The 27185-nt window shown below is 41.3% G+C and overlaps 1 protein-coding gene across 6 annotated transcripts in view; it reads left to right on the top strand.

The window, feature by feature from the left end:
• Positions 1 to 27185, top strand: part of TNIP3 (TNFAIP3 interacting protein 3) — an 82422-nt gene that overhangs the window by 45019 nt on the left and 10218 nt on the right. For 5 of the 6 annotated variants that reach the window (XM_064149910.1, XM_064149909.1, XM_064149912.1 and 2 more), the window contains 9 exons: positions 4874 to 5006; positions 10820 to 10906; positions 12326 to 12415; positions 13471 to 13536; positions 14823 to 14954; positions 18688 to 18816; positions 21551 to 21664; positions 24591 to 24716; positions 26091 to 26249. In XM_064149910.1, the coding sequence (XP_064005980.1) occupies positions 4874 to 5006; positions 10820 to 10906; positions 12326 to 12415; positions 13471 to 13536; positions 14823 to 14954; positions 18688 to 18816; positions 21551 to 21664; positions 24591 to 24716; positions 26091 to 26249 (1036 nt within the window). The remainder of the gene's footprint in view (positions 1 to 4873; positions 5007 to 10819; positions 10907 to 12325; positions 12416 to 13470; positions 13537 to 14822; positions 14955 to 18687; positions 18817 to 21550; positions 21665 to 24590; positions 24717 to 26090; positions 26250 to 27185) is intronic. The other variant, XM_064149914.1, reaches the window with a different exon arrangement.

The following is a 27185-nucleotide window of genomic DNA, read 5'->3' as shown; positions in this document are numbered from 1 at the left end:
AACAGTCTTATTCTAGGGTAGCTCCTAATCACCGGTATCCTGAAGATGTATTCAGGCACTCGGATCACCTGTGTGCTCTGCAAATCTGGACTGTAAAACGGATGTCTAGACCAGATAGGATTAACGTTTTACATAAAAATAAATATATCCTTCCATCATCGAAGTGACTAATTTTAAAATGCAGATAAATTAAGGAATGGTTTCTGGTCAAAAGACCTTACTCTAAAAATGGAAGAAGAACCAAACGAGAAATCTCATCAACAAAGTAATTTTCTCATTTTTGGGTTCATGTTGAAACACATGGATTTTACACAGCAGCAAGCAATTTGTAGGAATTCGAGTCTTTTGTGATTCCCTTTCTTTTACCCAGGCACAGCTGGTTCTTGCTTTTGCCTAGGTACTCCCAGGGAGAAGAAGGCAGAGAGATAGGGTGGGAGCAGCCAGAGGTGAACATCATTTACAGCCACAGCATCAGACAAACTGTGAGGAGCAGAGTGGAGAGATGAACACTTCATGGCTGAAAAGAGATATTTGAAGTCAACCCACCATCTTTGTGGGGTTTTTCCCAACTTGATTCATGCTCTGATCAGAGGAGGCTGTGGTAACACATCTCTTGCTGTGGCTAAACCAGCAGCAGAGATGAGTACAGCCTGCTAAATACTTGCTGCTGCACTCCTGCCAGAGATTGTTGCACATCTTTTACTGTCCTCAGGACTGCACCTAGACATTGCTTCTTTATTTTGAAGGTGTTTTAGTCTAAGGTGCCTTAAGAAACTCTGACTATTTTGACCAAGCAGGTATGGTCACTTGCAAAAGATATGTGGAGGAGGTGGACAGTGGCTTAGGCTGTAGAGGAGTTACACCATCTGGTTTTGCTTCAGCTGGAGCAGGCTGTGCAACTGCAAGCCTGGGCAATAAGTGAAATATTCTTTACCAGAAGCCACTTGTGGGTGGGAGTTTTTCTCTCAGCTGAGCAGTAAGCTGCTTGCTCTACTGATAACCATGCAGGTGGTATGTGGAACAAGGTAAGAGGAGAGAACAACTGGCCTACCTTTGCTTGGTTGCCTAAGCACAGGTAAATAAATGCTGTTTTGAAAACCCAGGCTGAAAATATTGGTTTGTGATTTTAGCAGCTCTGTCTGAAATCCTTTAATTCCACTCAGTAACATTTTGCCTTACTTTACCTAACCTCCTCTCTCCTTTTTCCACATTTCTAGCGGCTCTAAGGAGGCTGCAGTGATAATTTCTCTCCTACTGTGCAAATATAATTTCAAGCACTTTTCCTAAAACTGCATCTTGAGTGACTGCTTCTGCTCTGTGACCTGTCAATTCTTCCAAGCAGCCTCCAAAACAACAAGTGCTCTGCACGTCCTGCATCCAATTTGTTCTGCAAAGCAATCTCAGGCTTGTTTAGGCACAGGAGTCCAAACAAGCTGAAGATGGTGTTTTCCAGGGAGGTGCACTCAAGAGAAATGTCATGTTAATACTTAGGTTGCAAAGTCTGCACTATGTAGATGATGACAAACGAGGGCTCTAAGTAGAGTGCTTGGTCTTGCTGCTGCCTGAGAATTTATTGTCCTGGAACTGAGCACAGAATTGCTTAAAAAAGTGCCACTGGTGTGGACTGTCCAGCATTTTGCAATATTTAGTGAGAAGCAAAGGGCTGGATTTGTTTTGTGAGGTTGGTTGTTTTCCTCCTGCAGTTTTCTTCACGAGCTTCTGGGGCTCACCTTCCACCCACACACAGCTGAGGCTTTGAAAACTGCCACGAGCCTTCAGAGCAGCTGCAGCCTGCTGCACCCCCGTGAAGTTCATGCAAATGTGCATCCAGAAGGTCTTTCTTTGAAAGGGAGTTACGGCCAGCTGAAGTGACAACACTCTCTTCAGTCAAGTTCAGGACAAAAGTAAAAGTACAAAGAAATTACTTTCTGCAGAGAAGAAAAATCATGTGATGTATTCAAGTGCTTCAGGACCTTCTAGAACTAACAACCTCTGCTCTTGGTCCTTTGCGTAAATCATAGAATCATAGAATCAACCAGGTTGGAAGAGACCTCCAAGATCATCCACTCCAACCTAGCACCCAGCCCTATCCATTCAACTAGATCATGACACTAAGTGCCTCATCAAGTCTTGAACACCTCCAGGGACGGCGCCTTCACCACCTCCCTGGACAGCCCATTCCAATGCCAATCACTCTCTCTGGCAACAACTTCCTCCTAACATCCAGCCTGTACTTCCCCCAGCACAACTTGAGGCTGTGTCCTCTTGTTCTATTGCTGATTGCCTGGGAGAAGAAACCAACTCCCACCTGGCTACAGCCTCCCTTCAGGTAGTTGCAGACAGCAATGAGGTCCTCCCTGAGTCTTCTCTTCTTCAGGCTAAACACCCCCATCTCTCTCAGCCTCTCCTCATAGGGTTTGTGTTCCAGGCCCTTCACCAGCTTTGTCACCCTTCTCTGGACACGTTCCAGCACCTCAACATCTTGAATTGAGTGGCCCAGAACTGGACACAGTACTCAAGGTGTGGCCTGACCAGTGCTGAGTACAGGGGAAGAATAACCTCCCTTGTCCTACTGGCCACACTGTTCCTGATACAGGCCAGGATGTCATTGGCTCTTTTGGCCACCTGGGCACACTGCTGGCTCATCTTCAGCCTACTATCTGTCAGTACCCCCAGGTCCCTTTCCTCCTGACTGCTCTCCAGCCACTCAGTCCCCAGCCTATAGCGCTGCTTGGGGTTGTTGTGGCCAAAGTGCAGAATCCTGCACTCAGCCTTGTTAAATCTCATCCCATTGGCCTCTGCCCACCCATCCAGCCTGTCTAGGTCCCTCTGCAGGGCTCTCCTACCTTCCAACAGATCAACACCTGCTCCCAGCTTGGTGTCATCTGCAAACTTACTGATCTCCTCATCCAGATCATCAGTAAAGATTTTGAACAGGACTGGGCCCAGCACTGATCCTTGGGGCACACCACTAGTGACAGCTGCCAACTGGATGTGGCACCATTCACCATCACTTTCTGGGCCCAGCCCTCCAACCAGTTCTTGACCCACATCAGAGTGAATCTCTTCCAAGCCTTAAGCTGCCAGCTTTGCCAGGAGCTTGTTGTGGCAGATGGTGTCAAAGGGTTTACTGACGTCTAGGTAGACTACATCCACAGCCTGCCCCACATTCACCAGGCAGGTAACCTGATCATAAAGGGAGATCAGGTTGGTTAGGCAGGACCTGCTCTTCCTAAACCCATGCTGGCTGGGCCTGATCCCTTAGCCATCCTGTAGGTGCTCTGCGATGGCACCTTTTTCCTTGTGCCGTAGGTCTTGCTCTTGAAACACATCTAATTATCTTGTTGCTGCCATTAAATTTTTGTTATTGGTTCAGGCAGGTTGCATGGCAGCTCTGAAACTGCCATTAAATTTCAGCTTGTCAAAATTCTAGGTGGCAAGTAAAAAAAAAAAAAGGAGGAAAAAAAGCTCTTCAGTTTTACTTGTCCTTATTTGGCACTGTTGGTATTTTATTGTAGTAGCTCTGCAAATGATTTTGGGTTCATACTGAATGAAGATACATTTCTGTTACAGTCTCTGTCTTGTAAATATCAGTAATTAATAATTTTATGCTATCAGCATGAAATTCACCATACTTATTTACTCTCATGATTAGGATAGATGGGTTTGTTTGTGGATAATTTTATCAATTACCCTTCAAGGTTTCCTCAGAACCTGGATCCCTGCAGATTGCCTGTCTAGACTGCAATGAGTATAACTGATAAATTCTCTACTGCTTTCAGTTTTCCTGGTAGTTCAGATGAAGAATGTAGTATTTTCTGCCTAAATCAAGAAGTCCTCTTGCTATAACTGAGCCCTGCAGTTTGCTTTCTGCTCACGCATTACTTATATGTAGAGTTGGTTTAAGCTGATCAGGAAACAAAGGTCTAAGCTTGCAAAAGGCATGAGTGTTTCTTGAAAAACTGGGTTGAGTCTGAGGCTTTTTGGAGTTGGTTTTACTTATGTCTCCATTTCTTCTCTGGAAGGCACATCACACTGTTATGGTGTATCAAGTGAACCAGCCCTAATTGCTTGTTAGTTCTGTGAGTTTCAGGTTAACCCTTAAATGCATGTAAGTTGTAGAACTGTTGAATGATTTGGGTTGGAAGGGACCTCCAAAGGGCATCTAGTCCAGCTGCCCTGCAGTGAACAGGGACATCCTCCACTAGATCAAGTTGCTCAGAGGCTTGTGGAGCCTGAGCTTGAATATCTCCAAGGATTGGGCCTCAGCCATCTCCAAAGTCCTGTGTGTTCATAGCAGACGGACTGAGAGAAGAGAGTTTTCCCACCAAATGTATAATTATTTTAGTCTTCACAACAGAGCAATGTTTACATGAGTGCTTTTAAAAGGAGCTTTCAGGGGAAAAAAGTTGAAAATGCGTGTTATGCATGTTGAATAACTGTTACAAAGTGTTCCAGAAAACAAAAACTGTGAACTGAGAACAAAATTTTTGAGTCTTAAACCAATTTAGACATTTTGCTTGCATTTTTATTCAAGCTGAATATAGAATTCTTGAAACAGTGAATGAGTGGAGTTGAGGGCGCATGACAGTCTTGATATGATCCCCAGATAAGTTGATATATTTTGTAGACATAAGGTAGTAAAATTCCTAAAGAAGGCTTGTTTAAACATTTTTAATGAGTTTCTGCCACAGAGCAGTTGGAGATTGCCTGTGTGACACTGCTCTAGAACTCTGCACACCAGAAAGGGAGGCAGCAGGAGCTTGGCTCAGGACTAGCTCTGCTGTCTGCGCTGTCACATTCAGAAGACGTCTGACAAATTGAGCTTCAAGTTTTGCTGTAAAATTTAACATTGCTGTTTCTTTCTATGCAGGTGTGAAAGTAAAGAGCTTGATGTCGAAATAAGGAACCTGATTGAGAAGAGCACCACTTCCCAGTTTTGTGAGAACCCCAAACCTATTGCCCAAATGAGTCCAAACCCTCAGAGAACTTTGTGTTCCCTTAAGGTAAATACAGGCTGCTTTTGCAACACTTGTCTACCAAGAAAGAACATTCAGGGGATGTTCCCTGGGTGGCTTGATAATGCATGAAAACTTTTGATTTCTGAAATGATGCAATGAACTTGTTACACAACTTTTTTCCCTGATACAGCTACTTTTTTTATGAGGAAGACTTGAATAAGGAGATAGGTTTTATAGTCCTCTAAAAGGTCAGCTAAACCTGATTACTCAGACTGCTGCCCTCTGTAGCAAGTTGTGACATTTGGGTAACACAGGTCCACAAAACCCCACACCCCAAGATCACTAGTTGTTTAGGTTGTTGCTTTTGGTAGTCCTGATTTAACAGAGGGCAAGTAGAGGTGCAGGGGGAGAAAGATCTTTGGGAATGTCAGAAAGGCTTTTAGGTAAATAGGAAGAAAGAAGAAGAAAAATGATTATTCAAACCCATACTTCTGTGGTGTTAGAAACAGAAAATTGTAAGCCACCTGCTAAGAAGATCGTGTTCACTTACAGGGAAGCAGCGGTTAGCAAGCATGACAGAAACTTGTTCTAAGTTTCCCTCTCAGTTTCCCTCCTCTCCTCTGAAATAGCAAGCTGCTTTTGGTCCTGTAGTAGGAGAACAAAAGGAAATGTCCATTTTCTGCAGATTGGGAAAGAGAGGAGGAGTGCTTAAGCCACGGATGCCATCCACCTTCGAGAGGTAACACACTCGCCTGCCTGTGTGACTCCACTATGGAGTGGAAGGAAACCTCTGAGGCCTGTGCCCTGAGGCGTAAGGCAGGAAATTGAGGAGGAGGTAAAGGAGAGATGACTCTTCTATGAAATCTGAAATTACACATAGATCCTTTCACATGTAAACCACCATCTCCAAAATTACTCATGACTTCAGGGCATGAAGCTGATCTTAGCCTAAGGAGATACCTGCAGGTTAGACTACAGGGATTAGAAACAGCTAGAGAGAAGCCACAGGGAGGAATGGGGATTCCCAGCCACAGGGGAGGAATAAGCACAATGAAACAGAAGTCAGTTCAGAATCAACATTGAGCTATGAAATTACAAGCAGAACAGCAAGCCACAAATGGTCTGTGGAAGCCTGATCCCCCATATTCGCCTCCTTCTAGCAGCAGGAGATGTGGAAAAAGATTTGTGGAGTCTGGAGAGGAAAAAGAAAACATATGCTCACCTCAACTGTTTCCCTGTGGTCCTTGAGCACTTCACACACAATACAGTGGCATTATTTAATCTGTAGTGCTTTGTGCACTCATCTGCCTGCAAAAGATCTGTGTGTGTGGGTTTCATAGGTTAAAGAAGGAAGGTTTATGATATTTCTGCACTGTAAATATACTGGCTACGTTCTATTTATGCTTACAAGCTTTTCACTTGGTTGGTTATTGACCTGGACTTCAGGTAAGTGCCAGCGTGACAGTTGTGCTGATAAGCTCCAGCAACCTCAGTATAGGATGCTAGGAGTTCATGTATTGGATCATGTGTTTTGGAGGAGGTAACATTTAGAACAAAGCTAGTGTACTTGCAGTAATAAAAGGCATAAAATAGTACTTTAAAAAAATCCCACAAACCAGAAGATGTCAGTTTGTGAAGTGAAATGCTGATTTAAACTTCTTTAGGAATTAGGAAATAGTTAATAATGAAACAACAGTTTGCCCTTCCCTATAACGTTGGTCATTCATCAGGAAGTATTTTGGCAGAGCAAACAAGTAATTTTTGTTCTCTAACTTGTTCTTCTGGAGTGAAGAGTATAAATTGTATGGTGTCTGAGCTGTTGAGGCAGCTATCTGGAAGTGTCTGTAAACAAATTCCCATTTCCACTAGGATATTTTTCCACTATAATATCCACTAGGATATTTAAAATACATGTTATTGTTCTGGTTTTCAATAGAAGTACCTTAGAGAGAAAAAAAATAAGTCTTCAAAATGAAGCAATTGTCAGCTCATCTTTCAGCCTACAATATCTATCTGTAATACTTCAATTGCAGATTTCACTAGAATAAGGCAGACTAAATACTGTGCATCAAAATACAAATTTTACCAAAACATCCTCATGCAGGTTGTTTTCAGCATGTGTGGGGCTTCACTGAGGTTTTACATATAAGAAGAATATTTTCTGGGACAGGAGAGGGCAGATAAAATTATCAAATAAGAAGGAAAGAATATCAAATAATTAGTGGTGTGATAGAGGAGAGGCTGAGGGAGCTGGGATTGTTTAGCCTGGAGAAGAGGAGGTTCAGGGGTGACCTTATTGCTGTCTACAACTACCTGAGGGGTGGTTGTGGCCAGGAGGAGGTTGCTGTCTTCTCTCAGGTGGCCAGCACCAGAACAAGAGGACACAGCCTCAGGCTGTGCCAGGGGAGATTTAGGCTTGAGGTGAGGAGAAAGTTCTTCACTGAGAGAGTCATTGGACTCTGGAATGGGCTGCCCGGGGAGGTGGTGGAGTCGCCGTCCCTGGGGCACTTCAAGGCAAGGTTGGACGTGGCACTTGGTGCCATGGTCTAGCCTTGAGCTCTGTGGTAAAGGGTTGGACTTGATGATCTGTGAGGTCTCTTCCAACCCTGATGATACTGTGATACTGTAATTTATGGGATCAGTTGGTAAAAACCAAGAGCAACCAATAAACTTTTCAAGTATCTGAACTGTTAGAGGTGTGAAGTGAGGAAGAAAACATTTCCTTAGATTCATAGAATGATTTGGGTTGGAAGGGAACTTAAAGATCATCTAGTTCCAACCCTCTCACCACGATCCCCTGACCAGGCTGCTCAAGGTCTAATCCAGCCTGGCCTTGAATTTTCATTGAAGGGCTCTTTGTACTTGCAAAAGCTATGTTGTAAACTCAAAATTGCCTGCTTGATACAGTTAGAAATTAACATCCAACCATTGTTCCATGAAACTTGGATTTTCATTTACCAGCCTGAGTTTGCAGTTGCTTGGGTATTTGAGTCCCATGCCCTTGTGCTTAGTCTCAGTGGCAATGAGAGAAAACAGAGGATAAAGAAAATTCTGAAACAGAAGTCTATGCTATTTTTACTTACTCTGAAACCACATCTTGCTCTAATTTTATCTGGTTCCCACATGTTAAGGTACACATTTGTAGTGTGCACATATTTTTGTGTTAGAGTGAGTACCGACCTGCGCAGCACGAAAGGTCGAGGCTGACATACTTAACCTAAGGGAAAATCCCTTTCTGCCACTCTTCTCTGGGTGAAGCATGTGAACCAGGTTTACACAGGAAGAGGTAGATTTTTCTTCTAGTTTATTCTGATTTTATTCTTCAACTAAATTATCTTGGGTTTTGCCTTTTCACTGTATACACCAGAATGAGAAAAATGGGTTGTAATGGATATTGTAACAATCACTGCTGGCATAGTAAAAGTTCAGGAGTAAAGCCAAAAGCAAAGGTTCATTAAAATGTGAGCAAACAGAAGGCTCCCTAGAAACCACCAAATTGTAACCCAAGTAATCTCAGAGTAAATCTAGCTTCTACAATTCTGTAACTGAACAGCACAGTATATAAAGCAACCAACCTCCCAGCAAATCTCGTAGCAGATACCCCATCAGCTAGAAAGTCTTTTTAGAAAAATGATGACTTTACCATTTTGTCATCATCAAGGAAAGATTTACTTTTACTTGAATCAAACATTTGGATGGTTCTTGTTTTCACTGACAGGGTTTTCAGAAGTGATGAGGGGCTTTCATTATCCTAACTTGTGGGTGCCTATTCTGTAATACTGCAAGAGAAGCCTTTCCCAGAACGAAGATCCAGCACTCTGAAAATGAGAACTTTTATCTTCTTGTCATGCTGATGATTGTGAGAGGCTTCACTGATGGCCACAGCTCCAAGGCTTTGATTTTTCTCCTACTGCAAGCTTCCCAGAGATCACTAAAAGACTTTTACAATCAAAATCACCCCCTTGTCTGTCTTTTCAGTGATAGTAACTGTTTTCACAGAGGCACAACAATTTTGCTTCAACCTCTCCCAGTTTTTGCTGAAATAATGCCACCACCTCTGAAATGCTTGCACTTCTCATCCCTCCTCATTGGCATGCCTTTTCTTTCTGAAGATTTCAGACATACTCTTCTCTTTCCTATACCCTGTACTGTTCTTACATAGCAATCAGTGCAGAAAAGTGCTTTTGAGGGAACTGCGCAGCACTGTTCTTCAACAGCTTGTTGCTGTCCTTGGGACCTATGTTCTACAGAGTGTCTGAAAGCATTTGACTTTAGGCACTGGGTGGAAGGGCATCAGCATTATCTGCATGAAGGCTATACTTGTAGTGTATACATAGAGTAAAAGGCTAGCACAAAGCTAAAAGCTTCCACAAGCAGGCCTAACTCGGATCTTGTTGACTGTTAGCAGGGAGCTGCCTTTTCCTCTAGAAGTGCCCAGCTTTCTCAAAGCATCATGGGGAGAGGGAGCAGGAAGGGACAATGTTGCAAGTAGCTAAAATCCTTATAAATGGCACCTTCAAATCATCTCATCAAGGAGAGAATAATTCCAGTAGTCAGTAATTTGGTCAGTAAGATACCAGCAATGAAGGACTTGGTGTCTTAATGTCTATGTAGCTTTCCAGGAAACTGTTTAACTGTTTTGAATTAAATACTCCATAAACCAGAAAAAATAAAAAGAATATTGGGGTCACGAGGATATACTTCATATGCAACTACAAAACAGTAGCTTGCTTCCAAATTGGGGTTTGTATCTCACAAAAGATGAGCTGCTTTGTCACACACTGTGAACCAGAAATCTGGAATGTGGCTGTTAATTCCAGCATTTCACAGGATTGCTTTTGCTTTGTCTAAATCCTTTTCTGAAAATTGAAAGAACTCTCAAAGATCCACATTTTATGTCACATTTTATAGGCTATTTCATTCCATTCCTTGAAAAAGAAATAAGCAACCTCTGCCCTCACTGAAAAGCCTTTGGCCCCAGGGATCTTTCCACGGTAACAACTGTTACTTTTCTTTCATGCTTCCTTCTCAAGTCCATCGTTATGTGGAATTCCAAGACAAGGACAACAATACTTTGCACTTTTCTATTTTGCCCTGACTTTGTATGTTAAGTCTGTGGAAGCCTTTCCTTTATTAGTCTTTACTGTGAGTTTAACCTCATTTTCTGAATGTGAAACTAAGACACAGGTTGTTAGAACTCAAGTACTTTTAGCAGCTTCAGGGTTGATCCATGCTTAGTTAAGGTAAGCACTAGTTTTGCAAATACAATGTCTTTAGGAGAAGAACATCACCACTTGTCATTCACCTGTGCAGCTTTTTCTCAGGGAAAGTAAATCAGTTTTCCAGTTATGGTTTTCCTCTAAACATCTCTTCTCAATAGCTGTTAACAGATTACACTATTACTCCTTTATAAGCATGACTCACTGATTTCTCTGTCGTGATGGTTCACCCAGTCTTAGTGTCACTTGATCCTTGTCATACTTACTTAAGTCCATTTTCACAACTGGAAGCAGGGATAGAAAACCCTGTCTGCTTACTTACTGGAAAAAAGCTTACTCTTCCTTCCCTCACCCATGCAACTTCCTCTCTCAGGCTGAACTGGCCAGTTGATTGTGATGTACATGCACAATGAGGGGAGTGCTGCCTTGCCTGGCATATAAGTCATAGGCAGTGTGCTTCAGCCCTACTGGGAAGCCCCATCCGGGAAGGATGAAAAGCTTAAAATCAAAATTCCACCACGTATTTCTGAACCTCAGTTGTTTCCACAAACAGCACTGACAGACCTTCTGGGTCTTAATATAATTCTGCTTCTTTAGCCAAGGTGAAATATCTGTTTAATTGCTTTGCTTCTTCCAAAGACCCATAGTGAAGCAAACACTCAAGACCATCTCGGATGCACATGGACAGGTGTGAGTGAGATGGAAGCCTCAGCAAACCCATTGGAAGTAAGTGACTGTTTTGGCTGATTGTGCTGATTAACAGGAACAGCTTGAGCTGGTGAAGCTATCATGTGTATCACTTTGTAGACTGAAAGTTCTGGGCTCATTTTTATGTTCCAGTACATTTGTCTAAATGATTTAAGCTGTTTAATTTAGTTATTATACATTAGTTATTAGTTATTATACATTGGTTATTATATATTAGTTGTTATACAAAGGGTAGAAAGTGGTTCATTGTAGTGACCCAACAACTTCTGTGAGCAGTGTTTGGGTCAGTTGGTACCAAGTGTATGTACAGCGGTTAGGTTTGTGGGTTCTCTTATTCATTGACATAGAACTATTAAATACCTGCCTAAGGCCCAGGTTCTGAAAAGAATTCATGTGAATAACTCTGCTGACTGTTAAATAATTGCTTCATGTAGGCTGAGTTGAACATGTTGATAGACTTTGTGCTTCTACTGGAAGAGGGATGAAGTGTTTTCTGGCATGGGAATCAAGTGTTCCTTGGAAAGACAAAACTATTCTTTGATCTTCTTCACTGATATTTGGCATTAAGTGTTTTAGCTAAATACATTTATTTCAGGAAATATAAGACCTCAGGAGTGCTGACACTTTTATTCTAGTTTTTCATATACTGGTTGAGAATTCAGGGAGAAAAACCATCAATCCCTGACCAGGTATCTGAACGCAACATGTTTTATTTTTATGAGCGTATATCTATTTTCCAGTACAGAGCAAAGCTCTGAAGTATATCTAATAGATCACTTGCCTTTTTTTTTTTTCATGATAACTCATAGAAACTTCTTGGAAATTATGATTTATGATGCTGCCATTATGACAGGGAAGGCTTAGCCACTTTTGTCCTGCATGGGGAAAACTCCATGCTTTAAAAAATGGAACAATTGCAGACTGATTTCCCAGTTTCTCCAAATGACCTATTCATTTTCTGTATTGTTTTGAAGTCATTGTGCTAAAGTTTATTGCCTTGGGCCTGCAAGCACTTACTTGGGCAATAATACTAATTATTCTAGTTCTTGTAAATGAAAGGAATTACTTAGGCCCACTTCAACTTATGCTTGACTTCTGTGGCTTGTTCTACTCATTTGTATTACCATCTGTAAAGTAATTAAAATCCTATTTTGTGATTTCTCTCTCAGATGGCACAAACAGACATAATTTTGTTTATTTCAGTGTCCATTTGCATAATGCTTCAATTAAAACAGAGACCAGGCAGGGTTAGAGCAGATGTACACTTCAAGATTTGCTCTCAGTAGGTGTAAAGGTGCTTAAATACAAATGCAATGGAAGAAAATGTTGCTCTTTCAGTTTCTTTAGATGCATGTGGCAGGGTGGGTGGGAGTTTTATGTTACAGTCCTAACTTGGAGAGAGGATGCCTTTCACTGTTTAACGTTCATTTTCTCCAGGCAAGGCACATGTCACTGACCAAAAAGAAGATTGTATCAGCCAGTTCTCTGGAGCAACAGATCCTTTCGCTGGAAAGACAGAGACGAGAGGTGATCTTAAGTTTACCCTTAACCTTTACAGATATAAACTCTAAGATAGACATTACAGTAGCAGTGATAGACCTCAGGCAGGAAATCACGGAAGATGTTATCACTGTTACTTCCACTGTATTTATGCTGCCAGTTACTTTTACCCACCACTCCAACCAGGCCCATGATTTTCTTGTGGGAATCTCATCCTGTCCTCTTGTGAAAGAGTTTCTACATGGAGACTTTTTTTTGCATTTCTTCACAGCCTAAAGTGTGCAAGCACATAAAATTAATTCCTATGGTTATGCTTCTATCTACCAAACTGGGCAGAGTTATATATTGAGAAGCAGAGACTTAAATGATACACAGGGCAGATTTTCTTACTGATCGCAAAAGTAAAGGTCAAGGAGCCACTGTAAGTAGTAGCCAGTGGTGTCTTGGTCCTAGTTAGGAGCAAACTGGAAGCCATTCTTTTGCTGAGCATCCTAAAGATTGACCTTACAAAGTAAAATGCTTCAAAAGGACATATTTTTCAATAAAAATACACACACACTAACTTCACTCCTACTACTACATGCATGGTGTTAAGATGATCCTCCCATCTTGCATGTGTATGCTTGCTGGGTTTAGCAGAAAGGCAAGAGAGTTTTGCTTTGCATGCAGTAGTAACTGCAGTCAATAGGAGTCTTCAATTCACTTTCTAGGAGTCAGAGACCTAATTGAAAATATGTTTCTGTAACTTAGAGCAAACCAACAAGAAAGTTCTTGGCTGTTTAGGAGATGTAGCTTGGGATTTGTACAGCATTGCAGATGATTCACCTGTAGCTTATTGTGTATTTGCATGTTTCCTAAATGTTACTTCCTGAATGTTTGTGTACTTCAACTGAAATGTCAAAGCATTGGCAGAAGGGCTGTAAAGCTCGCCAAATCTTGACATTGCCTTTTCTGAAATGAACTGGCCAGATAATGAGGAGGTTGTGAGCACTCAGCTGGAGATTTAGAATGTCAGTCTATATTTTTCTTTATTGACAATGTTGAAATAAGGGTTATTTACTGTGACTTCCTGGTAATTCCAGCTTCTGGAGGTGAACAAGCAATGGGATCATCAATTTAGGAGTATGAAACAGCTCTATGAAAAACAGGTAACAATGTTTAGTATTTCTAGTGGAATCTGTGTGCCCCATGCTGATGATTAAGTCTGTGCTTAAATACCAACCAGTCACAGCTACAGTAAATATCCAGGAGGAAAGTCATCATGTTTGCTTTGTCTTTAACTCACATATTAAAAAAGCTTCATCATATGAAAGTGGAGCTAACACATGTACAGTTTTCAGTAGGACAAAATAACAAGAGAAACAGGGCATCTTTGAAACAGTAGGGAGCCGGGTAGACATGGCAGCAGGGATCTTCATGTCCTCCATATGGCAAGAAAAATTGCTCATATTTCAGAGAACAATTAGCAGAAAATTAGCTCGCAGTGCCTGGTGTGCCCAGCCACTGATCTGCATCATCACATAGCTACTGGGTCTTGTACCATCCCTTGTGGCTGGCTGGTGAAGCCTGGAAACTCACTGACGCTCCTTACAGTGGGGGAGCTCTCAGACAGATCCTCTGTGAATGCTGCCTTACATAAGCAGAGAGCCTGTTTTACCTCTGAGAAATTGCTCTGTACCAAAGCTCTTTATTAAAAAAATAACAATTTTGTAAGTAAATACATTTTATTTCCTTTTTTGGTCAAGATCCCATTAGCACAGCTTTCATACCTTGTTGCCAGCTGCTTGACATCTTTGCCATGGATGTCATAATCAGCTGCCTACTGAAGCTAGCTTCTTACAAGTTTTGCTTGGTATTCTAAACCCTATATTAGTTCTTTGTCTGACACTTCTTATCTCCTTTTTCCTTCTATGAAAAGGAAGTTTGCAGAGTGACCTCGTGTCCTCGTCAAGAGAATTTTCTCTAATGTATTTCAGTAAGCATTATTGAAATCTGGACCATTTCTGTGATCACTTTTTGTTGATTTTTTTTTTCATTTCCCCCATTTGCTTTTTTCATTCTCTCCATTCTGTGGTGAGATCATTTGGATGTGCACCACTGGACAGAGAGTCCAAATTGCTCCAAGGAGAAAAAAAAAAAAGAATATTGAATATTCATCTGGGGAGACAGACCCTTGATAGTTGTTCTGTGGCAGCAAAACAGTGCAAGACATAACTGGGTTAACACTAACAGAGAATTTGCCCAGAACCATTAAGACACAGCAGTGCATTTTAGAGGTGTGAAGGGGAATATTAGTGGCTGGGTACTTAACACACACCAGATCCACCCTTTGACACTGATCTTCTGAGAGCTGAAAGGATTTGAAGGCACCTTCAAGGTGCAGTGCCTTTCAGGATCCCCAGTCAGCCACCATTGTCTGTCACTTGCTTTTCAGTTGGCAGAAATGAAAGCAAAACTGGACACGTCAGAGAGGAGAGTGGGTGAGCTGGAGGAAGAGAGACACCGACAGCATGCAGAAGATGGGAGGCTGCAGGCACTGGGCAGAGAGAGGCCGTTGCAGGAAACGGTAGGAGGGTGCACTCCGTTACCCTGTTCGTGCTCAGTGCTGAACACTCTCTTGCCTTTCTTGTTTCTCTCCTCTTGAGTAGACAGCATGGGTGGTCATACAGTGTGAGATGAGATTGTAGTGTTGAGTGCTATTTTTATGATGCTTAGGGCAGTGTCTGATCTTTTGTCTGATCAGAGAACTATGTCTAGAGCCATTTCAGTAGATACTGGCAGAGAGCACACCATTTGTGTATGTGTAGGAGTAAAGAGCAGACTGATATGAATGCTGCAGAGATTTCCTTGCTCATTTTGAGGTGAACTTCTTTGTGGATGAAAATGCTACAGTGATTTCAAATGGAATAGGAACATCATTGCATGTGCTATATGAAATGCTTGGTAATAAATACTTGAAGGAATGAGTTCATCTCCAGACAGTCACATTTTGGTCTCAACGATATAGGCTTCTATATGTGTGCTGGCTGACTCAGCTCCCTATAAGTATTGGTGATGTTGATGCACTGCAAGCTGAAAGTGCCTGAGCCAACCAGCTGCTACAGAGTGGTGTTCACTGCACCCTCAGAGGGATTGAGTGCATCTCTCACAACTCATTAGGTGCTGGCTCTTGTGTAGGCATTCACATCAAGTAAACCACCAGCCTGAGTGATTGGTGCAATGTCCACACAAAACTTTGTGCTCTATTTTCCAAGCCCCACAGAGAGGTGCTTCCTATTCTAATTCTGCTTCATGGTGTCACACACTTCTTAAACTCTTATAAGACTTTCTGTCTGAATTTTGGCTTCTCAGTAGGCTTGATAATATGGAACAAACCTGAAAACAAGCATCAATCACATGACTTCTAGGCTCAAGTAATATGTAAGCTAGGTGCTGCAGGAGAAGAAACACACCACTCTTAGCTTCTGTCTTCATCTTGCTTATTGAACTTGATATGGTCATAGATAAACGTGTGCCTCATTTCCAGCCAATAGGACCTCTTACAGGCTTCAAAATAGAGTTTGTCATTATGTACTTGCTGAATCACTGCCTGTATTTGCTCCAAGCTTGGATTCAACATGAGGCAATTCATCTTCCTGCTCATATTACTAAGGTTTTAACTGCCTGTTCTTTGAACCATGGTAGCTGTGGGAGAACAGCTCTAGCTTCTTTGAGAAGGTAAGGTGAGCAGTATACTCTCCCAGTTTTTTTTACTACATATGTGAATGTATTCACACATATGTGAATAATGAACTACATGACATTATAAACCAAAAATCTCTGATAAGCATAGGTTAACCTGCATGGACCTTCAGCCTTAAAGCAGCAATTTCTTTGCACATTGTGTATGCAGACAGTAAGCAATTGTATTTACTCTGAATTTCTTTAGTTTTTGGATGTCATGTAGGGATGTAGGAAATCTACACCTTGGCAGAGATCACTGCTAAAAGCAGAGATGTTAAAATGAGTGCAGGGGTTGTAACACCCACACCAGCAGCTGTGCCAGCTGAGGTTGTCGTTAGCCTACTCATGGGCTGGATGAAAAAGTGCCAGGGGATGATTCAGAAGAGTGCATAAAGATATGTTCAGCCTGAAAGCACATGAGCAGACTTGCTGCATTAAAGTTTAGTAGATGTGGAAGAGGCCCAAGTTGTCAGATACACCAAGATTAATTTTTTATGGCTTTACCTTTGTTGGAGTTTTTTTTTTCAGCAACTAACATTCTTTATACTTGTGTTTGGTTTTATATATATGTGTGTGTGTGTGTGTGTGTGTGTGTGTGTGTGTGCGTGTGTGTGTGTGTTTCTTTTCTTGAAAGTTAGCAGCTCTTTCTTTTTTGTAAATGCTTTACTTGCAGCCCTGTAGCCACAGAGCTGGGATGGGCTGTACAGGCCAACTGCTAGAGCAAAGCAATAAAATGTTTGTTCCCTCATTGCTTATCTAGTCCAGCAGCATTACAGTACCTTCTCAAAATGTTTACTCAGAGTGGCAGTTCTCTGGGTGCTTTGCTGAGCCATTCAGGAAAAGCAGCAGCTCCAAACAATCTGAGACAGCTCACATGCTGCTGTTGTCCAAGAGATATGTTATTTTTCATGCACCTGGAAGTATGGATCTTACAGAATAATACTGTGAACTTTCTCTGTCCCCATGTCCTCTATGTCCTGCAGAGGAAAATGCAGTGCTTTTGAGATTTAAATTATTTTTTATTCTCTCTGGCCATAACTGTGTACCCACAGATAAGAAGCAGACCAATCTGGCAAGTCTAGGTGCCATAAGACCCAAGATTCAATCTTGAATAAAAGCCAATAGATGCAAGAAGTCAGATGGTTCAAAAACCTGAATGAACTGGAAATCTTTAGTTATAAATCACTTTGTTCCCAAAGGTGTCAGCCTCCAGGGAGAGTATGTGCTAGGAGCTAGGAAAAGGAGATGGCAAAGGTGAAGAGAAATAAGAATATGTCTAAAAGCTTATTTAGATTTTAGTGTTTTGTTTGGGTTTTCTTTAATATCTTAAAACACACATGTACACACCAGCTTGCCCATAGCTCCTGGCTGAATTCCTGTGCTTAATGCAGATACCCTGCTGATCTTGCCCAGTTTTGAGATAAAATGAAATGTTTCAACTAGCTTGGAACAGGAGAAAAAGAAATGATGTCACGTGTAAGAAACTGTTTCTCAGGAATACGTTTTCACTGGATCAGTTAGTACAGTGGTGCCCAAACACGAAATGCCCAGTAGCTGTCTGTCCACAGGTATGCCTGTTGCACAGAAAACCCCCACAAACATTCATATAGTGTCCTGTGATTGTTGGATCTCACTTTTGATCACTTAAAGCAGCTGCAGAGTAATATCTATAATAGTTTCTTTTTTGTTTTCCCGAACAAGCCATTCTGTTCCTTGTATCTAAGCAACTTTGGTTTAAGACAGCCTGGCAAAAGTGGGCTCACAAGGAATGTTAGCGAGGATTAAACAGTGCCATTTGCTTCAGGGTCTGATTTGGTGCTTAGCTTCTGTTGCTATACATGGAAATCAGCTGTACTGAAAGTGACAGCAGAAGAGAATCTTGAAGTTTGACAAGTCTGCCCTGATAATTCTTCAAATACTGTCTTGAAAGATCAATGTGTAAATCCTCTTGCAAATAGGGACATCTTCCTGCTAGTTTACTGGGGTGGCAACAGTGTAGGCATATGTGCTAGTTTGGGTCAAGCTTAAGTCAGTGACAGTTGTGATGGGTTAAGGAAATAGTTTTTTAAGCTTTGGCTGATAGCTTGGTAAATCTTGATCAGGCTGAGATCTACCTCAGTCTCTCACTAAGTGGAAGAATCCCTCAAACCACTGAGATGTGGCTTCGTCTTTAAAGTTGTATACCACTGGGAATGTCTGGGAATCCACCAGCTTTAGTCCTGGCCTTTTGCTATGCGTACTTAAGAGGGATTTGAAATAATTACCTGTAGGGTACTAATCTGGTTGTTCTGCCAATTTTCTCATGCCTTTGTGCAACTGCATCTGTACAGAGTAAAGATTTAGTCTGGTGTTTTGTCTCTGTCTCATCTTGTGGTGAGTGGTCAAAACGATTTCCACAGATTTTATTAGATCTGGGTTTAACTAACCATCCACCTTCCTGCTGCCTCCCTTCCCAGATGTGCTTGGAACAACAAAAATGCAGCACATCTGCCAGACAGAAGATACTATGCCAATTGTTCTTGAGAAATGGTTCCATCTGCATTTCAGCAGCATCTCTCTGTATTTTTGCATCCCAGAAAGAAACCAAGGTCTTTAGTGAAGCTTTCCTTGAAATAAAAGAAGAGAACAAGCTCCTGAAGCAGCAGAATGCATCAATGGTCAGAAAGAAGGAACACTATGAGTGTGAAATAAGTCGTCTCAATAAGGTATGAACAAGAGTCAGCCACTGACCAAGACCTCTTCTTTTAATTCTGAAGTCTTTGTTATCAAGCAGTGACACTATCAGGTGCCCAGATATCCTGAGTGAACAACCTGTTTATAGTAGCAAACTGATGATCTCCATCTGGGAGCTGGAGGAGCAAGCTAGAACTGACTTCTGCTGTGCATGCTGTTCTTGGCAAGTAGTGGAGTTGCATTGCAGAGAGAAAAGCTAGGAGAAATTTTGGCTTCTCTCTTGTGAAACCCCTCTGTATGTCTTATCTAACCTCTGTCTACATTCTCCCTCATAGTACAAGAGGGAAGTGGCATGAAGATGGTTTCATATGCATCCAGTGGAATACTGTGATAAAAAAAACCAAGCAGATAGTTTGAAACCTGTTGTTTTACATATATCCTGAGTTTGAGACTAATGGCTTCTCTCACAAGACATGCTGCTCTCTTACTATTTATACACATAAAGTACCTAGATATTATGTGTATATGTCTCCTTGGGGAGATTGCCAAAAAATAGCTAAATGGGTTGGTTTTTTTTAACTGAAGGAAAGCCATAAATGTAACTTTGTTAAATCAAAAGATCACATAAAGCAGTGGGTGTTTTCTAACAATTTTGTATGTCATGGTGAACCACGAACACTTCCTGAGGAAATGCACTGCAGTACACCATTACTGTGTAACTTGAACTGCTGCACAAGCCATGGTGTCCAAAAGTCAGGGTGAAAAAAGTAATGTTGCCATATGAAAGGATTTGGCAGAACGTATCACCTCTAGTTCTTTTTGAAAGGCATTCACAGGATGTGCTCAAAGCTTTGGTGTGTGTTTCATTCAAGGTCTTCTTTGTAAAGTGACTTACTTCAATGTTTTATTTTGTTGTGAACTATGATAGATGGGTCAATAGACTGTTCTTTTAAATGACACATCAATTTCATGTAACATACTTTTCTAGGAGTGATTTACTGATTTTCTGTGTACTTGCATCCTTCAAATCTCAAGTCATGAATGCTGTAAGAGTGGAAGGGACCTTCTGTGTCCTTTTAAGTGTAGTTCTCTTCTATTGGAGGTTCAGTGACTTGAAATTCTTTCAAATTCTCTGAAATCAAATAATTTTTTCTTTAAAAATACTTAAACTTGGAAAGCTGTTGTGCAACTATAATCCTGATTTCATTAGATGCTTTCATCTGTTTCAGTTGGGCTGAATTTATTCTGTCCAGATGATACACATTAGTTTGGTAGTAGTGTCAAACAGCTCTGCCTCACTCCTTGTGTGCAGCAGATATGCTCCCTCTGTGAAGCACACCTTTAATCCAGTGATTGCTCTTGGGGGCATTTGCTCTTTCCCTATAGCTACAGAGAGCAATTGTATTTTCACTAGAGGATAGTTTAGCTAAGCTGAACCAGCTCCGTTGGTCTTTTCAAATACAACTGTGCCTATCAATAGCTATGTTTTTTTTAATCTTAAACAAAGCAAGTCTGATCTGGTCTTACTTTGATGTCTGCAGTGTGAAAGTGATGTTGCAATACCATAAGAGTTTGCAATGCTGTATTTCAAGATTATTGGCTTTTCTGTGGCTGTTCCCTTCTCCATGATGTAGTTCAAGACAAATTTCTGACTTATGTCCTAACTTTGTTGCTCAGTTGTTATTTAAACATAGACTAATAAGTGTACACTGATAAGTGTGTTTCCTCTGATAAAAAAATCTAGGGTTTATGAAAGATACCAGGTTGAAGAGTGCTTTACTTCATCCCATTTCTCATATATAGAAGGCAATCTGTTCAAAGCTTCCTTGCAAACCTAACATGCTCTCAAGGTTAGATTAAGAGGTTTCTAGGTGCATGGACCAGACCACTTACCCTGTTTGTTGATTTGGAAACCAAGGTAGTAATTTTTCAATCATGAAGTTACAGTTTTGATGTTGAAAAAGTCAGATTATTTGTAAAAAATCCAAGACAAAACAATGTTGTTAGAGACAAAGAGGGGTAAGAATGACTTAAGAATTACTGCAGTTAAAGGGAGAGCTTAATAATACTGGTAAAAATTAACGAAATCTGCAAAGAACTGTGGCAGAAATTGGTTGAAAAATAGGAGTAAGAGCATTACCAGTGTGATGTGTGTATTCAGAACTCCCTCTAGTGACAACCTATAGAGCCTACATAAATTCTCCTCAACCGGAGCATTTACTTTACTTTCAGTTGAAGAACTTTGTGTTCTTACTGCAAAAAATGTTTTGCTCGGACTTTATTGTAGTAGCAGCTTTAGGCCAACTTTGTATGTTGTTTTTATGTTCTTGGCATTTTTGTTTGCTTGGCTTTGTTTGCTTGTTTTTTGCCTTGTCTAAGTTCAGACACCTGTCTTTATTTTCCCAAATTCTAACTGGAAATGGTGTTATTTTATGAGTTAGATTTACAGCTATGATTTCCATAGGTAAATGCTGGGTATAGTTATAAATTAAAAGCAGAGTCCCCTAAATGACACTGACTCGAATTTTTGGATGAAGTGTAGGCACTTTGAAATTGTGAACCTAATTGTGTATTTCTGTTCTTCATGGGGTTTGTATCCAGTGTGTATAGTTGAAGCAACTGCAAATGAAAGGAAAACCAGCACAAGTCTGTGACTTACTCTAAGCTGTTTAGTCAGAGAGCAAACATTCTAATAGTTTAAAAGTGTAGGTTTTTTTTTCCTTGTGGTCAATCTCTCTTTAGTAATTCTGCTGTTTGATGTTGTAGGCCCTTTTGGATGCACTGAAAAAGCAGCAGGTGCCTGCTCTTGGTACTCTGGAGAAGGCTGACAGGAACAGCCTTGAGGACATGAGAACCCAAGTTGAAGTTCTTAGACAGCAGGTAAGAACAGCTAGGAATAATCCCAAATGGCTTTCATACAACATAAATTTGGTCTCTCGCCCAAGAATTGTGCCTTGTAGATTTGGTATGCGGAGGTTTTGAAGGGAAGCAGTTTAGCTGTAGCCCATTCAGATGGTGTTTCCCAAGATGCTGTCATCACAGCAGTGTCCACAGAGTGAAACTGAGTGCTTGCAAAAAACTGAAGCAAGGCTTGGTGTGGGACTTGAAGCATCAGAATGGCTCTCCTCAGTTTTTGAGACATCCTGACAGCTCTCTGCTAGGGGCTGAATTCTGTCCAGAGGAAACGCTAAACTTAACGAGTTACTGATTGTGTCTTTGCATCTTTTTTACTTAGTAATTGGAAGTTCAGAGAGTTCTCTAAGAATCTTAGTCTTGGAGAACTAGAGGGTTGGCACTGCAGTTTTTCAAAGTGTGAGGCAAAACCTTTGCATCCATAACTTGCATACCAGTTGCTACAGTGAATCTATTTATATATTTATTTTTGTTCTCAGCTATTTGAGTGCTTTGTGCTCTCTTTCTTTGCATACAAAGGAATCTCCTCAAAAGCGTGATACTTTTCAGATAGTTCCACATTTTAGGACAGGGTTGTGGTTAACATTATTGACACACAAGTGGATGTGATCAGAATGGGAATTTTATTCAGTGGGAATAAAATACTTGTTTCTGTCACGTTTGACAGCAGAGCCAGATTTTGCTCTCTAATGTAATGCTTGCCACATGCTGGAGAACAAAATCCTGCACTTGAGTGTACAGTAATGAGTTATTTCATTCTACACAATAAAATAGAGTAAACCAATTTTTTCCAGAATTCTCTTGGGGTATCCATTTTATGAATGTCTTTTTCTAGTTGTATAAATCAGTACAATGAGTCCAGACTTCCTTCTGCACAAAATGGAGCAGGAGGCTCTAACTGTGTGGAGGAGGGACTCTTTGGACAAACAGTGAGATGACAGGGTTTCACCAAAGCTTGTCTGTCATCAGCCCATCGCTGACCATGACAGAAGAGATGAAGGGATTCATCCCCCGAGAGGGTCCCCCCTCTCTCAGGGCAATAGAATATATGGCAAAACTGTGACAAAGTGGCTCCCTTGCAGCTTCGGCAGATCATACAGCTGAGGAGTGAGTGGGAGGTGGGACAGCAGAGTGACAATCAGGACAGATGAAAAGAGGAAATACTGAGGAGAGAGGAGTGTAGATGGATAGGGATACTGAGAAGAGTGTAGATGGACAGGGGTACAAGAGATCTAGATTTGTGTGACAACTTTGCCTCTGCTTTGGAGGATCAGGGGTGTGCATGGCTCCTCCAAGCAGATGCTGTGAAGCCAAGTCCCCACAAGGCCACACAAAGCCTTTGTTCCTGTTACACAGTGTTGTTCAGGAAGGGGGTTATATCTAGTGAGTGACCATCAGCTCTGAAAAAAACCTTGCAGAGATTAGCTGCAACAGGCAAGTTGTGAAAATATTCTGTTGAGCCTCGTGTTTGCTTTTCTTTCACCGAGACTAACATTATGTTAGCCCTCTTGTGCAGTCATAGTGATGCTGCCTGCAAAAAGAAAACTGGATCTGTACAACAGGCAGGGTAAGAGCCATAGCAGGTCCTTTGGAAACAGACTGTCAGCAGGCTTTAGTGACCAGCCAAGAGACCATAAAAGGACTTTTGGAAGTTCTGGTGGTGATTCCCACTCCAAGACCCTTTTTGCTGTTATTTGTCAGTAGAAGTGATACCAACCTCCAGTGTCTTACCAGGTGAATACTAGCCCATTAGCTGAAGAACTAAACCAGTCAGCTTACCACCAATTCATGTCATTTTGCTTCTGAATCCATGTGCTCACTGCCTGTGCCTGGGGTCAGATATTTTTTAATGGAATGATGCAGTATGATTCCCGGTGATGGAAAAAGATCTAAACCATTGCATCCTTCAGTATTTGAAAGGCATCTGAGCTGCTGGGAATAATGTCAAACCTCTCTATGTCCAGTTTGAATTGTGTACATAACATCCCACTTGGATTCTACACTGTGGCATTTTTGGGGGATGAACGACAAGTCCTGTACTGCAGACAAAAGGCACATGGGCCAATTATTTTCTTTCCAGACAGATTTTCTATATCTAGGGCACAACCTTCTCATACAGTTTTGTTTTTTTTTCCTCAGTGGTTACAGCCAAGGTCTAAATTCTTTGACAGTCGTGATGAGTTCAGGTCTTCTGGTCATTAATATGTGACTACAGCTCTAAATACTGATAGTGCAGTGGGTAAGGTAAAGCTGCAGACAGCTGTGAAAAAGTGATGCAGGCTCAAGGCCATTGACATTCAGGAGGCTATGAAAAGGTAGGATGTTATTTGATGATAGTGGCTCATCATTAGGGTAGAGAAGGTGATAATGTTCTGCCCAACTGTGCAAGAAATCAGGTTTTTGTGCTGTGGCAGCATCTCCATGAAAATTGTGACTGCCTGCCTCTGAGATACAGGGCAGAGTTAACTCTTCCAACCTAAGCCATTCTGTGGTTTTATAATGCTGTAATAACTGAAACCTTGAAAAATGTTAGAAAAATGTTTTTTCTGCTACTGTTTATCCCTTGAAATGATCAATGTCTTTAGTATTTGCTATCTTACTTGTAACATTTAAAACTGATCTCTGCCAGTCACACTTTTAAGCTATAAGTGTCTTTGAATTCTGCAGCTGTGTACTGTTTTGACTGACCAGCGCCACTGGAGAGCAGCCATTGCTTGTCATTTGGTATTGGCCATGAAAACAATGAGGGGAACTTTTGGTTGCAGGATTCTAAGGGGAGGGAGCCCTTTGGAAAGTACCCCACTGCTTGGCCAGTGTTTAAAAACAACAAAGTGGATGAAAACTTCCACTGAGGCTCTGCTGAAATTGACATATTTGGTCGTAATGGTTGCAGGTACAAATATATGAAGAAGATTTCAGAAAGGAGAGGTCTGATAGAGAAAGACTTAATGAGGAGAAAGAAGCATTGCAGAACATTAACAAGAGATTACAGTCTCAACTGAATAAACTAAACTCTCAGGTATGAGTCAAAATAAAGTTACCACTGCCAGCACATGTGTATTTTATTTTTATTTTCCCACTTTCCACACAACCCAAGGCTTTCTGGCTTCCATTAATTGACATGGAATTTTATATAGGGTCACCACCTGGGATGAAATCATTCTGAAGTAATGCAGCAAGAAGATGAGAAATGATTTGAGGTGACTTCCAAATTAAGTAGATGAAAGGAGTATTTGTTGCAAAAACTCTTCAAACGTATCTTAAAATGGAACAGGGGAGAACCAAAATCAGAGGACTGCTGATTGTTTCACTGGCACTCGATGTAAGACTTGTAACATCAAACCAACTTTTGAAATAAAAAGATTCTGTAATTGATCCTGACCTCTGCAATGAAATTACAGAGCTCTGTTAGTATCACTGAGGAAACAAACTGTCTCCATCCAAATTAGCTGAGCAGCCCCTGCAATAATTTTTTGTTGCAACACCCTTTTATCTCTTGACAGTAGTGTCAGTATTCTGGTCACGGACATTCAGGAAGCCATAGTAAAATCATGGCACACAAAACTCTGAGCTTTCTCAATCCTCATTTTAAAATGATGAAATTTTGAGGTTTCCTGCCTTGACAAAATTTTGCAATATCTTAGAAGAATAGCTGACTGCCAAAATGTCCTGTGATGATTTATTGCCCTCCCCAACCTTGTTGTGAAACAGAAACTTCAGTATTGGCTTATTCTCACCCAAGCCATGCATCGATACTATAGAGTCTTAGAGTAGTAGCAGAGGCAAGGTGATGTTAAGCACCTCTCACCCCTTGACTTCAGCAGGAGTAGGGAACATATTGGGAGTCCTGGGTGATGTTGCTGCAGTAAGGTCCCAAACGAGTCAGTACTTTTATGGGTACTTGGAAGCATTTTAAGCAATGCCAGCGGGAGTGAATGCCATGATTTGCATCCCAAATACCTTGGACAAGTCTCCAGCATTGCATGCAATATCTGTGTGGTGTACTTCCCTCACCCACCAGCTTCATCCTGGGTGGTTCAGTAAGGTAAAGCAATGTATTTGCAGAAGACAGAGTACTCAGAGTACCTTCCTCCTATATATTTTTGCACCATCTAGAAATTGTAAAATACTACACTTGCACAATCCCAATTGCTCAATGGACAGAGTGAGAACTTCTCACTGCCATGAGTGTAAAGAGCACAAGTCAGCTTTCTTAAATATCTTTAAAATCATAAACAATTTGAAGGGGCTTGAACAAGCAGCATTGTGACCTATGCTGAGAGAGGAGGATTTCTTCCCCATGGCTTTTTGCCAGTGAATTCATATGTGAATATTCAGTTGGTCATTGTACCCCACTGTTAATGTAGTTCTTGCTTTGCTTGTTTTCTGACAGACCAAAGATCTCTCGTTGCAGCCTGAGAGGCCCAGCTACCCACCTTCCCTGTGCATCTCACCATGTGCTAATCATGGGAATTGTGGCTTGGTTCTTCACTATCAAGATCCTCGAGCGCATCCAGTGTCTTGCAGGACTCACGAGCACCAACAGCACTCGGTAAGGTTCCCACCATCTCTCGTTTCACAGGGGTATTAACATTCGCAGGGCATCACACAGGAGAATATGTGCTGCTGATTCTGGGCCATCCTTAGCAGCAACTGGCTCTGTTGTTTCCCAGTTTGTTGCCAGTTCTAGATCAAGATTTTGTACTGGGTTTGGAATTAACCCTAGGTCTGGAACAGCTTGGAGATCTCTGTATGGTCTCTTTCCCTTGCTGTCTATCCCAAAGTGCTGATTTTCTCAATAGTTATGTTCTGTTCTTCTTTGCTGTTCCAATATCTTTGATACCCAGTTGCACAGAGTGCTGCCATGTGCATATTAATGCATAACTAACAGAAATCTGTGCACAAAGAGGAAAAATTGCAGCAATTTAAATAGGTGTTTGATGAGTTATGCTAAAGTGTCTATTTTTATATATTTTAAATTTACTTTGGCAAATAATATTTATCTACAGTACAACTAAGAAGAAAAAGAAGTTTATTATACATTTGCTTTCAATGACAGTGGTGGCATCCCTTCAGTAAAGAAATAAGGCTGGGTGATTGGACTCTTGCTTATTTCATAGATTAATTTACTTCGACAACACACGTTCAAAGCCCTGTCTAGCTATATAGTTACTGCAATTTGTAACTGTAGATTTGCTCTCAGGAGCTCATTTCTGGGCATTCAAGATAAATGGTAGTGACAAAAATGTGACTGCAACAAGGGTCAGCATCACTCTGGTCTCTTCTCTCTGTTCTAAGACAATTTGTTGCCTAATATGTCTTATTTCCGTGTCTTGTTCTGGGTATTTCTTTCTCAGGCCCTTTGGAAAATGCTTTTTGCTCAGCCTCTGTATTCATAGGTAACATAACCATCTTGCTGTCAGGCAATACTACTGCAGCTGGACTGCGCAGTCCCAGATTCCCTGGATATTTGCTGAGGCAGGCACAC

The sequence above is a fragment of the Pogoniulus pusillus genome, chromosome 10 (assembly GCF_015220805.1).
Source record: "Pogoniulus pusillus isolate bPogPus1 chromosome 10, bPogPus1.pri, whole genome shotgun sequence".
Classification (NCBI taxonomy): domain Eukaryota; kingdom Metazoa; phylum Chordata; class Aves; order Piciformes; family Lybiidae; genus Pogoniulus; species Pogoniulus pusillus.
Note: the sequence above shows the minus strand (reverse complement) of the source record. Positions and strands in the feature narration are given on the sequence as shown.